The sequence below is a fragment of the Pseudorasbora parva genome, chromosome 10 (genome assembly GCF_024679245.1).
Source record: "Pseudorasbora parva isolate DD20220531a chromosome 10, ASM2467924v1, whole genome shotgun sequence".
NCBI classification, from domain to species: domain Eukaryota; kingdom Metazoa; phylum Chordata; class Actinopteri; order Cypriniformes; family Gobionidae; genus Pseudorasbora; species Pseudorasbora parva.
Genome location: NC_090181.1, coordinates 3195191 through 3210905, shown reverse-complemented (window position 1 = coordinate 3210905; position 15715 = coordinate 3195191). Strand labels below are relative to the sequence as shown.

The 15715-nt window shown below is 39.1% G+C and overlaps 1 protein-coding gene across 5 annotated transcripts in view; it reads right to left on the bottom strand.

Annotated features, from left to right (window-relative positions):
- The window catches only part of cep170ba (centrosomal protein 170Ba), a 77274-nt gene that overhangs the window by 23366 nt on the left and 38193 nt on the right, over positions 1-15715 (bottom strand). For all 5 annotated transcript variants that reach the window (XM_067454871.1, XM_067454873.1, XM_067454874.1 and 2 more), the window contains exons 8-9: positions 8837-9304; positions 116-906 (exon numbers count right to left, since the gene is read on the bottom strand). In XM_067454871.1, the coding sequence (XP_067310972.1) occupies positions 116-906; positions 8837-9304 (1259 nt within the window). The remainder of the gene's footprint in view (positions 1-115; positions 907-8836; positions 9305-15715) is intronic.

The window sequence follows — 15715 nt, the reverse complement described above, 5'->3', positions numbered from 1 at the left end:
ATAATCTCTCTCATTTTGATAAAATTATTCACAGATTCTGCAAGGGGCTCACATACTTTTAAAGCACAGTATATATCATCAGACGTGATATTAAGCTGAAGTGACGGGCTCGTACCTGATCGATCAAGCTCCGCGCCTCCACGACCTCTTTATCTGGTCCCTCAGCTTCAATGGTGTAAGTGCCAGCATCACTTAAACTATCGTCCTCTTCTGGCGGCACCGTTTTAACCTCCATGGTTTTAACCTCCATGGTTTTAACCTCCATGGGCACGGAGGGAGATCTGAGGGTCTGATCCATGGTGTGATTTTGTGAATGAGATGTGGAAGGGACATTTTGAAGAGCTGCTGAAGATGAGGTCTTGTGGTCCCATGTTGGGATAGGACTGGGTTTCGACACCCTAAGCAACTCGGCCGCGAAATCTTGCGACAATTTGGACCTCCGGCCGATGCTCCCAAAGGGTTTAGACGCGGAACGGGAGCTAAACTCAGTTGTGCTCATACGGATTTCGCTCTTCTCCCGTCTGAGAGAGCCGGCTCGCTGAGAACCATCTTTAAGAGGAATCGTGAACTGCTGTGTGGGTGGATTGTGTGCGGATGACGAGGTTGCCCGCTCTCCGGACTGGGCTGCAACTTTCCGTTTGTCTAACTTGCTTTTTAAAGCAGACTGGAAGTCAGGAGAAGACATGTTATTGGTGAACGACTGCGAGCGTTTTTTACGCTGAGTATCGTCAAAGAACTCGACCATGAAAGCTTGCTGGGGATCCGGTTTGCCTTGGCTCGTTGAATCTGGCATGTAGTTAGTTGGGTAATCCTCTCCATCCTTTTGTGACCCAGAATGGGACATCGACTGAACCGTTTGAGTTGCTTCTGCTTCCTCCAAATCATCATCTTCATGATTGTGTGCATCTAGAAATTACACAGGTTGATTGTTACTGTTATTTAAAAGTAATTCTTTACATTACAATATTACTGTCTCACAGGAGTAATGTAACGCATTACAATTCTATTACTTTTGAGTTACTTTCACCAAAATAACTACAGAAGTAGAACTTGACATTATAAAAATGACCAATGTAGGCTTTTACATCCAGTAGAAGGTGATGTGATGTAGCATAATAACTGTGGGCTATCCAGGGTAGGCTACTAACAATAGCCTATAACATAAATGTCAAAGTGAAAGACCATGCAAGACTCTAATGGCATAAGATGCACATTTGTTCTTTTCTTATTGTTGTCATTATTTTATTCTCTTTGAATTCAAGAGAATCACAACACACAACCTCACTGCAAGTGCATGAGATTTTTAGTTTTTTTGCTAGTGCTATTTCGCGACGTCGATAGTTCTTTCAGTTTTATACTGCATTAGTTCTTCTCCTTATCTCTTACAAACTTGAAGTAATGCGCATACGTCCATCTCGCGAAATTACAGTCTTCTGCCATCTTCAGCCATTAACTTTGTTTATTTTCCAGAGGTGGACAGTAACTAAGCACATTTACTTCAGTACTGTACTTAAAGGGGCGGTGAAATGCTGTTTCATGCATACTGATCTTTTTACACTGTTAAAGACTTGGAATCCCATACTAAACATGGACAAAGTTTCAAAAGTTAAGGTGGACGTTTGATGGGAGTATGTCTTTGTCAAAAATACTACTTCCGGTTAGTCATAAGTTTCGGCAAGTTTTTTGCGATTATGCGTCCCCTTTGACGTTAATGGGGGCGGAATTTCCTTGTATGGGCCGTACGGACAATTCTACCGGAAGAGCGTGAGAGAGAGAGAGAGAGAGAGGGAGAGAGAGAGAGAGCGAAAGCAACAGGCTACGCCCATCAAAGCGCTGGCTTGTAGGCTGCGCTGCACAGGTGATGTGCACAATTAACAATGACATCAAAAAGTGCGTTTTTGGTTGCCAGACCAAGACAGTCCTGCACAGATTCCCCCAAAACCCCGCGGTAAGGCAACAGTGGATGGAATTTGCTTTTCCGGATCAGCAACTGAGTTGCGCGAATGTTTATATCTGTTCGCTGCATTTCGGTGCCGACTGTTTCATAAACAAGGCCCAGCTCGACGCCAGATTTTCCCAATCGCCTAATGCTGAAGGATGGAGCAGTCCCAACGATAAAGGTCCCAACGTTAGTACCGCGGGCGGTGAGTTAGACTGCTTCAAATGTCTGTGTTTTTGCCTATGCTCATCAAGTAGCCCAAACATGATCACGTATAGCTAATTGATCAATGGAGCATGCGATGTGTAGTGCGTGTACATTTGTTTAGCTGGCCACTATATGTGTAACTTTATGTTTGTGTATTGTAAAAGCACTCCAAACAACAATACACAAAGAGGGGGAAATATGTTGAACTAAATAAGCGCGCTTCTTCATTCAAATGCGCTACTATTCCGTGTTGTCTACACAAACCACGCGTAAACACACAAACACACGTGCACAACTGCACTTCCCACATGTACACCTTCAAAGACAAAAATACGACGATATAATTCGAGTATAAATATGTAAATAACACAAGCCGCTAAGCATATTATATAGTTAGTGTATAACTTGTACCACATAGAGACGTCCTGCTCTAGTCGTTTTTGCTGCTGCTCCTGTTCAACTGCAGCCTCTGGGTCTGATTCCGGATCATAGATGTATGGCTGTATCTGATTAAAAGCCATATTTTTAGTTTGAATAAAGTTTTTCCCGCTGTTAGGGATGAGACAGCTTTACGACGCACTCAACACGGCGGCGCACACGTCATTATTTAGCTCCGCTCACACGACACGCCCCCACCCGCTCGGCTTTTTTCGGAAAGACTCGGAACAGCGCATCTTTCTTATATAATTATAAAAAAAATAAAGACTTTTCGGAGATATGCAGGATGCAATGCTACTCTATAGGTACTCAAGATTGACATGACACTGACTGAAACTGAGTGTTTCACCCCCCCTTTAAGTTCACTTTTTGAGTATCTGTACTTTACTGGAGTATTATTTTTTCTGGAAACTTGCAATTTCTTAGTATATAGGCCCTATTTCTATTAATATATTTACTTGTTTTTCATGAATATATTTTGTGTAACAAATTTTACCAGATTTACAGCTACAGTTATTCACTTTTATGGTTTCCTTTATTTTTTCCCAACTAAATGTTTAGATTTTATACAATTATTGTGCACTCGTGATTTTATAACTTTTGCTGCTGTATTATTCACTAATTTAATTTATTCAATTCTACACACTAAGGCTTAGAAATTCTACATAGACAAAACTGCATTGGTATCGGATCGGTATCGACCAGGGGCGTTTCTAGGATTTTTATTTTAGGGGGGCTCAGCCCCCAGTGAGGGTAGGTCTGTAGAAAAAATGGTAACACTATTTAGTTAAGGGTCCAAATTGCTCTATTAACTAATAGCTTACAAACATGCATACCCAGAAGATATTGGCTGTTTATCATTACTTATAAAGCAAATATTAATACCTTAATGCATGGCCATATACATGCAATTATCATACCCAATAATGTAGGCAGGTTTAACCAAGATCCCAAATGTTAGGGGGTTCTAACATGGTCCCCCGAGAAAATTTTGATTTCTATGATCTACATATGAGCATTTTATGATGTTCTGAAGGCCAAAAAATTTGATAACAATAGCTTGAAAACCATGTCACTGGGCAATAAATTATTTGTCTTTCTTATGTCCACATCTCTCTTTTTCTCTGTTTTTATCTTGCCCTGTCTCTTCATAACGCTGAGCTTTGACAGGTTTTTTTTTCCGTTTTCGTCAGTGAATAAAGTGAACATATGGTTTACAAATTAACATAGGCCTACTGATATTTATGTTTCATGAATAATTTTCTTAGACACGTTAATTTACTGTTTATCAAAGTTTTAAGTTTATTAAAATCACAGTATGAACATTCATTAGGCTACTAATCTTATGCCCAATACAGGCTGAAAAAGCTGAGTTTTTTTTTTTATTTACTGAATGTTACAAATAGAATTATATTAATTTACAATATATACACATAATTATTAAACTTACGCCTAATCTGATGAAAATGGCTTTGTTAATATTTTCTGTTCGTTAATTAGGCCTACATTATGAATCACATTGGCATATTTCCAGTTAAAAATGTCTAAAAATTAGACACAAGTTTATTCATTTGCCTAAATATTTTTTTCTTTTGATTAACATTTCTGACTTAAAGCAGAAGCTGTCAAACATGTTTAATTTAGCTGCATTTATCTTACTTGACGTCGAGTTGCTCTGCTAAAATTTGCGCTCAGCCTCAGCAGTTTCTGTGTGACCATAAAGCCCGCCTACTCTGATTTGATTGGTTTTATCAAATATTTTGACATTGACGAGCGGTGACAGACCAATGACGCTCAGATTTACACACACACACACACACACACACACACACACACACACACACACACCTCTGCTTCTGACTTCTGACGTGCGCTGCGCTCTGCTCAGAGCCGCTGCGGATTGGAGAGACAGACTAAAAAACGGGACGAAGCCGAAGCCTGCCGCCAGTTTTATAGGTTTTAAAGGTTAATCACATATTTTTTAGGGGGGCTGAGGCATAAGTTTGGGGGGCTGAAGCCCCCCTAAAAAGGGCCTAGCGACGCCTATGGTATCGACCGATACTCAACATTTTTAATATCGGATCGGTTCTGGAAAAATGGTATCGGTGCATCCCTAATTAACAGGGACTAGCGCAAAGAAGCCAAAAAGATATGCCAACATGGCTGAGAGTGTTAGATTACAGTGAGCAAATTAAAGGCATTTAAAGATGATTTTAGGCAACATGGCTGAAAACTCATAAATACAGCCACTAATAATATGATTTAGTAGTTTATCACTTTTGACCAATAGATGGCACAGTTACTAAATTGATGTGGTGTGGTCAGTGAGGTGACAATGACACAGGGAAGTTTGGTGTCATTATGCCAAAGTTTTGCAGAGATACAGCCTCAAGAGTCATTTTGGCATCATGCCTCAACTTCATCGCTCTGGTATATGAAAACGGTTTTGTCTGTTAAAACGAAATCAATAACTTTTTGCTGTCATGGTCTGAAGATGTTACGATTTAATTTGAAGTGGTCTAGGAGGAGTTCAAAAAAGTAGGTTTGTAAAGGAAATCAAAAGTGCAAACAGGAAGTTTGGCCAAATATGGTAACATTGGGATCTATGTTCTTGGCATGACCCAAAGAATCTATTAAAACCAGTTGTAAGAAATAGTCACATTTAATCAACAGTTAAGAAAATTCATTATACTTGTCCACAAGGTGGTGCTTCCCCGAAATGTTTTGAGTACTGTCAGAGCTTGGTGCCGAAGACATATGCCAAGTTTCGTAATGATACGCCAATGGGTTTGTAAAATACATAGACAGTAAAAGAAATGGACAGAGCGTTCCCATAGACGTCAACGGCGGAAAATGAGGTCAATTAGAAGCACTCACTTCCTGATGGCTGAGCGAACTGCAGACTCATGCTGCGTCCCAATTCACCTACTTATACTACGTCCTAAAAGTATGTACTCTTTTTGTGAAGAGAAGGTATATACTTTTGAGTGTGTAGCAGAAAAGTATGCAAGCTTCGGGACTACTTCGCCATCTTTAACGGACTCTGTCGCTTAGTTACGTGCATCCCATCACCGTTTAAACTGCCCTGTCAATCATCGTCTCAGTTCAAATCCTCCACATTCAGTTTAATCTCCTGCCGAATCTTTGGAATACTCTTTTAAACATACTACGATTTGGGACACACTAATTCTATTTTCGAATACTTTTTAGGATGGATAGTACGCGAATTGGGACGCTGGGTCAGTCTGAGCTTGAGGACGTAGATGTGACGTGAGCCTCCTGTCTGACAGCTGTAGGTCTTCTAGTAGTTGTGGAAAGGGAAATCTAAGGCCTAGTCCACACGTACACGGGTATTTTTATTACCGGAGTTTTTCCTACTCCGTTTTAAAAAACAATCGCGTCCACACAAGCACGGTTTTTAAAAAAAATCTGTCCACATGAGAACGCAAAACTACGCTATGATTGGCTGCCTGATTTCCACATGGGTCCCAATGTCATTCACTGCACCGATGCACATTGCACTGACTGAGGGATGCCATGGGCTCAAGTGAAACCCTTCTACAAGTTCCTTTACTTTGGACTCAGTGACAGGTGCAGGGCCGAAGTGGACTGTAATAGCTTCAAACACTTGCTTTACTATTTTGTATTATTGCATTCTGGCGTCTTTGTTCTGCAATACAATGAAATAACTGAACATCTGTAGGATATACATGTGATAAGCGCTGTTAGTGGAGTCCACCGCATAGAATCGACTCACGTAAATCAAAAGGAGATGTGGAAAATCTGACGTCAAACAAAGGAGAGAACGGCGCGCACTTCAATTTAAAAAAACGAAATCTCCGGTTTCACCATCTACACGACAACGCTGTAACCGGAGTTTCTAAAAATCTTCACCCTGGCCGGAGTTTTCAAAAAAGTCCGGTTTGAGTAACCGGTTACAGCGTTTGCGTATGGACGAACAGCCAAACCGCGTAGAAAAAGCTGCGGTTTTGAAAATACCCGTGTTCGTGTGGACAGGGCCTAAATCACGTCGTTTAAATATTTTCTCCCGTTGCTTTTGGCTCACTATGGGCTTCTTCTCCCTTGACTTTATCAGACTTTATGTCTCCACGTCCCCCCAACTGCCTCATAGACAGTAAAAGATTGCTTCTGAGCGTCTCCTCAGGTCTATACGGTAATTTCTTAACTGTGCGACAGAGTCGCGTTGGTTATGACGCAATTGTTAGCCTATTTTAACAAAAACAGCTTTTACGAGGCGATAGAGTAAGATACAAGGTAATGGAGCCTTTTATGCATTGTCGTGTTTCTTTAGAAATAAACAATGGACAAATGGAGTCTTTAAATGCCTCTGATGTAAAGTTATTCATGAATGAATGGGAGTCAATGGGATGCTAACAGCAGGTGATGGCTTGGTTAGCAATGGCCGCCATAATGGGGGATTAGCGCTTCCGAATTTTGAATTATATCATAGGGCCTTTCAAATAAAATGCATTAAGGTTTGGCTTAACCCGCTCTCTAGGGTTTCTTGGCGAGAGATAGAAGAGAGCCTAGCGAGCAAATTTAGGTTACAAGATATACTGTTCTCTGGGCTAAATAACAAACAATGTATACAAACGTTCGGTCTGATCATCTCCAACACGATAGTCAATTTTAAACTGATGGAAAAAAGTATTAAATATTCACATAATTGGCACAACTACACTCCCATTTGGTATAATAATAACATTCGTTCAGGAGGTGCACCATTTTTCTCCAGAGACTGGATGCAGAAGGGCATTTATACACTGAAAGATATTTCAGGTCCTAAATGCATATTAAGCTTTCAAGAACTGTGTGAGCGGTATGGAACAGAACCCTCTTCTCTGTTTCTATATTTCCGCTTAAGGTCGGCCTTGAAGGCATATGGGGTACCCTGGGGGGAAAGGCTTCCCAAACATCCAATCATCGCTTGGTTTGACTTGTCCTCTTCTAATCACTTTACTTCATGGATGTACAAGAAGGCTTTAGAGGCTACAGCAAATAGTTTAGCTATACAGCATACATGGGAAAGAGACTGTGGACAAGAGGAAGGTATTATGGAATGGGAAAGAGTGTGGCAGAACATTTTTACTTCATCTAGAAATCCCAATCACCAAATGATCCATTATAACTTCTGTCACAGAACTTACTGGACCCCACTCAAAAGATATCGTATTGACTCCACTTTTAATCCCTTCTGTGATAAGTGCTCTGACCAACAACTTGGATCCTTTTTCCACATGGTGTGGGAATGTAAAAAAGTTCAACATTTTTGGAAGGAGGTATGCGCTACTCTGTCAAAAATTCTTCAATGTCCTATACCGATAAGCCCCTCTGTATTACTACTGAATGCCGACTCTCAGCTGAATTTCTCTGAACTGCAAAAAATTATCTGGCTGGCCGGTTTAACATCTGCGAAAAAACTGCTAGCACAACACTGGCTTCCACCTCACTCCCTGGATGTATTCAAGTGGTTGTTTCAGCTTCGGGACATTATAATGTTGGAATTATCCACGGCCCGTGTGAACTTGGCACAAATCTCTACATTAAAGATTTGGACTATAGCTGCTGAAAAGATATCCAAGTATATTGCACAAAGTAATGATCAGGACTCATTAATACTTTAATAAATCCTGTGGCTTTGTTTTTCTGTTAATATCTCCATGCATTATGTACCCCATTGCACAGAGACCGCTGGGTTAAGTTGGGAGGGTGGGTGGATTGGTATATGTTTGCATGCCTTAATTAATAAAAAAAATAAAATAAAAAAAGCAAAGGAGCCCTGGCCAAGAAAGCCGCAATCAAAGTTGAAAATGACGTCATAGTGTGCAATCGAATTGGCTTCAGCCAAGGAATAAGTGGAAAAATAATTTAGTTTCTAGCCCTTAGGGTTCAAAAGTTATTAGCATAACCATGAGTGAACCTTTGGACAGGTGGAGGCGCTAGAGGGATTAGAGACTTCAAATTTGTTAGGGTGACAGTTCAGACTGTCCTCTATGAGTGTGCCAAATTTCACAACTTTCCCACAAGCGGTTCAATGGGTGCCTTCGTACCCCGGGGCTTGGCCCCTAATTATTACAATTCTTTCAATAACATTAAAAATAGTAATGTGTCTCCTCTGACCGATACCCGATCCGACACACATAGCAGTATCAGAGCCGATACCCGATCTGAGTATTGGATCGGAGCATCCCTAATTTCATCCCAAAAAAATGATTCTCTGTTGTCGTTTACCCTTGAAGCTCTTGCTCGAGAGCTCATCTGACACAAACGGCTCATCCAGACTCCTCAACCTAGTGGCGTCGCTCTGCACCAGCCAATCAGCAACTTTGTTCTCGACCGTCATCACCTCTGTCAGCCTGGCTATCGACTCCTTGGTGGGGTTCCTGCGCTGGCGGATGGAGAGCTTTGCCACGTGGTCCTTGATCTTTATCTTTCCAGGCGTTTGGTCATCAAACTCAATGGTGAAGGAGGCGTGGCCCTGTACCACTGGGGGTGTGGACGGGGGTTTGTGGTCCGTGTCTTTTGTGGGGATCTCTTGGACCTCCAGGGATGACGTTTTGGGCTTTGGATGGATCTCCTTTGTGGGAATCTCAAAGTATCTTGGCTCCTTGCGGTAAGAGTAGCCGGACTTGCCCTGGCCGTCGTGAAGCTCATCTGGAGAGACACTGACCTCACATCTGGTACCATCCTTGTGGTTTTCTGTGAAAAGACATCAGCGTTATTAATGATCGTTGAAATGAACTAATAGAGCATTTTAAATAGCGATGCACAATATATCGCCACCATACCGGTACATCCCTACTAGGGCTGTCATTTTTGTTTTAATTCTAATCCAAACGGATATCAAATATCAAGCAATGTATTCAAATACATTTTCGTTTGATCGATTCATGAAAAGGTTTATCTCAACCATCTCAAAACAATTACAATTGTGACCCGTCACGGAAACCAGGGACCAGTGTTGGGTGTAATTAGTTACTTTAATTTTTAATTACTTTTCACTTGAAAAAGTAAAGTAAGGGATTACTCTTATTTTTTCTGTAATTTAATTACAGTTACTTCTGATGTAATTGAACTAAATACTAAATACAATTACACATAATTCAATAGTGGACTTAACATCAACATTTAAAGTCTAACTTTAAAATGCATGTTTTTATGTCTCCTTCTCACATTTTTAATACTTGGTCAGTTAATAAGAGTAATTTATGTAGTTTTATATTATGTATTTGAATGAATTAGAGCCGTTTCATGTCTAACCTTGAATTGCTTAACTCGAGGCTGATATAGGATTTAGAAAGTAATCACAAAGTTATTAGTAATAAGTCATTAAATACTTTTTTGAGAGAGTAATTTGTACAGTAATCTAATTACACTATTAAAGATGTAATTAGTAACTAGTAATTAATTACTTTTTTAAAGTAACTTACCCAACACTGGGCATGGAACATCTACCAAGTTATAACACACAGTAACTGAGATTCATAGGCTTACTGAGATTCTAGCAGCAAACCATTGAAACTCTGAGACGTTTTGAAACGGTTATGGCGTAACGAAGCCTCATTTACTGAAATCATGTGATTTTGTCAAGAGTTGTAAAGGTTGCGAAGCTTCACAGAAGCCGTACTTTTGAAAGCACCTTCACTTCAAACCGCACAGGCAGATTAAGATGTGTGTGTGACGTGCAGAAGAAGAGCTAATTCACTTAAGTCACTCCTGCTGTGAGGTCACCCTAGTAAGGTCAGGTATTTTAGGAATATCGTACTGTCCTAACCAGTGTAACGCGTGTATACTTTTCAGCATTAAGCCAATTTCTGTCCAAACTGCAGATTGAAGCAACAATATAATTTATGATTAATATACAGCTATCTGGAGTTGGATTTTAGACTGAAAGTCTAAAAGTGAAAGTCTAAAGATTTCACTTTAAAACAGAACAAAAATAAAAGGGAAAAAACATGATTGTAATAAATACAAACAAATAACTTAAAAATATTTTTTTAATCCATATTAAATCCAATGTAGAAAACACATTTAGATCAAAATACATTTAATACATAATTTTAAAATAAATATTAAATATTTTATTTTAGCAAAAAAAATGTTTTATTTATTTATGTATTTTTACCTACATTTATGTTTTATACATTTATTTTAATACAGATCAAAAAAATATATTTCTAAAATAATTATGCAAATACATTTATATAACATATACATATAGAACATTTTTAAAATGCAATAATTTAAAGAATAAATAAAACAGAAAAACTAAAACTTGTGACATTAATTCTTTTATAAATATTTTTTTAATCATAATGTCACCAGTTTTTCAGTTTATTATTTAAATTCAGTTTAATTCGTGTACTTTTAAATGTATTTTTACCTAAATTTATGTTTTCATGCATTTATTTCAATATGGATTTAAAAAAATATTTAAAAATAATTATTACAATGCATTTATAAAACATAAATGTTAGGTAAGAAAATAAATGTAAAAATATTTTTTATTTATGATTAGGTTTTATTTATTCTTTAAATTCTTGACTTTATTTTAAACAAAATTTATTTGAATATGGATTAAAAATTATTTCTAAAATAAACGACTCAAATAAATGTATAAAACTAATGTTAGCTAAGAAAATAAATGTAAAGTACATGAATTTAAAGAAAAAAGAAAACCGAAAAAGAAATAAAAACTGCCGACAGACATAAAATAATGAATGTCACCAGTTTTTATTTAAGTTATTCTGTATTAATTATTCTTTAAATCAATGTTGTTGTTTTTTTTTTAACCAAATGTTTTTATTAATTTTTTTAAATATGAATTAAAAAAATATTTCTAAAAATAATTACTCAAATAAATGTATTAAACATAAATATTAGGTAAGAAAATAATTGCGTGAATTTTAAATAATACATAAATGATGACATTTAAATAGATAAGACAAACTAACTACATTTAAAAAGAATACATGATTTAAATATTAAATAAATCAAACAAATAAATAAATATGTGGGTTATGGAGCACAATAGATCTAATTTTTAAACCATGCGTTAAATCTCAAATCCATAAATCTGCCTGTGCTGCAGCTGGTCAGGATAAAAACTGATAACAGGGATTTAATGATCATCCCAGCGTTAAACACAGGCATGAAATGCCAAAGAAACTTGTCTGAAGAGGGTCCAGACAAAGTCATTAAATCACTACATTAATATAAAAGACTAAATATCAATACAATAGCCCTATTCGGCTGGTAATCCTGTCACACAGATAAATGTGCAGCCACTCATGTGTTCAAGTGGTGATTTATTTCCAGTGGAGCAGTGAGTTGTGAGATCCTGGGAACCTGACAATAACATCATATGCATGGTATAATAAGAATAAATGCATATTTAATTAAATAATAGGAAATTAATATCCTAATTATTATTGAATTATTTCAGTCCGTCTAAAAATGAGGATATATAGACAATTGTAGATCAAACGGTTTTCTTTCTTGCATTTTATCTCAAAATAAATAGTGATTTTATTTCACAAGAAATTGTGCAGAAATACAGCCTCTTATTTACATGAGGTGATCATGTATAATTGAGGTTTATGTGCTTTTATTTTTCCAGCATTGATGAAATGCATTGCTCTTGTAAATATTTTCCAGCATTTCAGTAATAAAAGTCTAGATCTTTAAATTGCATCCAAATGACAGCGAAGCACAACCGTACGGTGCTCTGCAGGGGTCAAAAACCCGGCGTGATCATAGAAATATTTACATAGATGCCTCATTAGTACCTGCGCGGATCGGTCGAATGGGATTCTATGTAAATAAATCTATGATCACGCCGGTATTTTGACCTTCTTCGGCGGAAGTAATGGCGCTGGGAACACTAGATGAGATTCGTCTGATATGAGGTAAAAAATAACACAAATACTGGTGCAGTGGTGTGCACAGGTGGTGGGAGAAAAAACACATTCTGGATTCAAATTGCAATAATAAAAAAACAATAAAAAAAAAAACACAGACTCGGTCAATGATGAAAATACATTATGACCCCAGGATGAAACAATCACCGTCCGGATAGGGTTAATGTGTGCTAATGCTAACCTACAACTCCTACTCTTGCTGAAAAAAACAACAACAAAGCACTAAACTAAAACACAACAGAACAAATGTTTCTATGGTCACGCTTTAATCTGTGTAGAAAACTTTGAGAAGTGCTTAAGACTGGAGGGAAAACACAATGACCTTCTCTTTGGACTCCTGGCTAAGACGGCGGCTAATCCATCACGAGGCCGGACATGTTTAAAGCTCACGCCAGCGAGGAGTTTAGCACTGAACTCCACCGGCTCGAGATCAGCCAACACAAAAGGATCTGCATTCCTGTCCATACGTCTCACACGCCGCTTTAAAGGGTTAGTTGAAAAAATGAAAATTGGTGTCATTAATTCTTCCTGTGGTTGGACACCCGTCAGACCTCCGTTCATCTTCACACACAGATGAAGATATGAAGAGTATGTTTGCAAAACGCGATAAACGCCATTTTTTGACATTTGGATTTTATTATTGGAAATCACTGTTTAGATGTACCTCAATCTATGTGTGAATTCCTGCCATCAATAAGATTTAAAAATGTACATTTTAAGCCTACTACAAAATGTACTTTTTTACAAAACGTGATATCCGCCAGCCCAGTTACTTTACAAAGTGCGGTATAACTGTTAGGCTACAGAGCGTTCAGGATGATGTCACGCGAGGAGTCACCGCCGGTGAAGTGCTCAGAGTTTGCTCAGTGATTTAATGATAATAGCAAAACCAAAAACATATTTTTAAAAAGAGGATTCAATAGGCTAACTAAAAAACGTTCACCATTTAATTGTTTATACTGTAGGCGAGCTGTCAGTCATGTAGGCTACGTCACTGATCAACAGCTGTCTGTCAGTCAGAGAATCAAGCTTAAAGGGGCGGTGAAACACTCAGTTTCAGTCAATCTCATGTCAATCTTGAGTACCTATAGAGTAGTATTGCATCCTTCATATCTCCGAAAAGTCTTTAGTTTTATCATATTTATAAAAGAAATATGGGCTGTACCGAGTCTTTCTGGAAAAAAACGAGTGCCTGGAGGCGTATCGAGTGGGCGGAGCTAAAGAATGACGAGCGCGAACAAAGCGGTGACGTCCTCAAGCGTGGAGAAACCCATCGCTATCTCAGCTAATACAGATAATGATCCACAATCAAATCTGAGGGAGAAATAAATTGAACAGGAGAAACAGCAGCAGCAGGACGTCCGTCTCTGTGGTATGGACTGTATTTAGTGGCCTGTCAACATTTGTGTGTCTTTACAAGCAGTTTATGAGGACATGATTCGGTTTATGGACTATTGAAGGCGACTAAACCTTAGAAGTAGCAAGCAAAACGGTTTTGCACGTCAGACTAGTGTAACGTTATACAGAGAACAGCAATGGAGTCCGTTAGCGCATTTGAATGACGAAGCACGTGATCGTGTCGTTTACTGATGTTTCCTCACGCGACGATAGCCGACAGCACAGACATCTGAAGCAGTTTTACTCACCGGCTGCTTCCAAAGCAGGACCGAACCTTTATCGCTGGGACCGCTCCGTCAAAAACACACTTCTTTGGTATGATTTGGTGAAGTCCTGTGACAGCAGTGGCGTGTAAATCCACTTTGAGACACGACTGAAGCGATGTTGTGAAGCTTCCCGTCATTTCTGCGTTCAAATCGGGTCAAATGCAGCGCTGCCTTACGGGAATGCTGTGCTGAAGCGTTGAACTCGCTCGACGTCACCCATAGGAATAAAGTGGAGCGGGACAGAAGTGTTCACGGACGACTGGATCTGCATCTGAGAGAGTGTTTACGGGCGTGCATTTCCTCTCTCGCTCTAGTCACGCGCGCACCCTACCGGGAGAAGAGCCCGTACGACCCATACAAGGACCTTCCGCTCTTATTAACGTCAAGCCGACCCATACTCGAAAAAAACTCTCCGAAACTTGTGAGAAACCGGAAGGAGTATTTTTGACACAGAAATACTCCATCGAACATCCAACATTAGTTTTTGAAACTTTGTCTATGTTTAGGATGGGAATCCAAGTCTTTAAAGGTGTAAAAAGCTCAGTATGCAGGAAACAGCATTTCACCGCCCCTTTAAGGTTATGGATTTCGATGACGGATTGGAGCCGGTCAGGAAGGCATCTAAAGAAAATCATCAAAGGGAGAAGACCAAACGGGCAAGACATTCAGGGGAGCGAAAACATCCAAAGATTAATTGTGGTCATCGCGTGACTGCGAGTAACGTTCGTCTGTGTCATGCGCGCGCGCACGCACGCACACACAAAACACTGATTCACTAGCTTTTCTTAAAGGGGTACTTCAGCGCTGGGAAGATGAATCTGTATTTAAACTGGGTCATCAATGCAGTAGAAATGTGAAATTATTTTTGAATTTGTTGTCTTCTAGACTGAGAAAAGACAGAAAATGTATTTTTGTCCCATGGGGATGAAAGACTACAATTCCCAGAATGCTTCGCTGCCCTGTGAGGCCATTCCCAACACCACCAACTTCATTACTGTGACTGAGTTAGAGAAGACACTATAATTAAAAACTGAACGTGTCTGTTCAATATAATGAGTGAGTCACCGCGCGAGTGTCACAGCCCTGAGCACTGACTGCACGAGTGATGAGAGCTGAGGTAATCACGACTACATTTGCGGCATACATTCACACAGGAGTTCAGTCTGGCACGCGTTTCAGTTCATGCCTTTGCAAGCTTAACTTTCATAGAAATGAATTTGAGAAGTTAAAAGACTTACATTGCTCACCATAGCTCCGTTTAAATGATCCTGTCTGCAAGCTGAGCTCTCCCTGCCAGCTGAGTGTGATCTCCATCCCCCATGCGCAGATTCAAAACATGCGGAAATAGCTCCCTCTGCTGGCTGTAGTCTTTAGCCTCTGGGCAAACATTCCTCCTATGATGCAAAAATTGTCATTTTGCATCATAGGAGGAATTTTTCCAGAAATAAAATGCATAGGGGGGAAAGCACAATAATTTGAATATTCTCCAGGGTTTCTACTGATACAAAGCCATATGCTAATCGCTG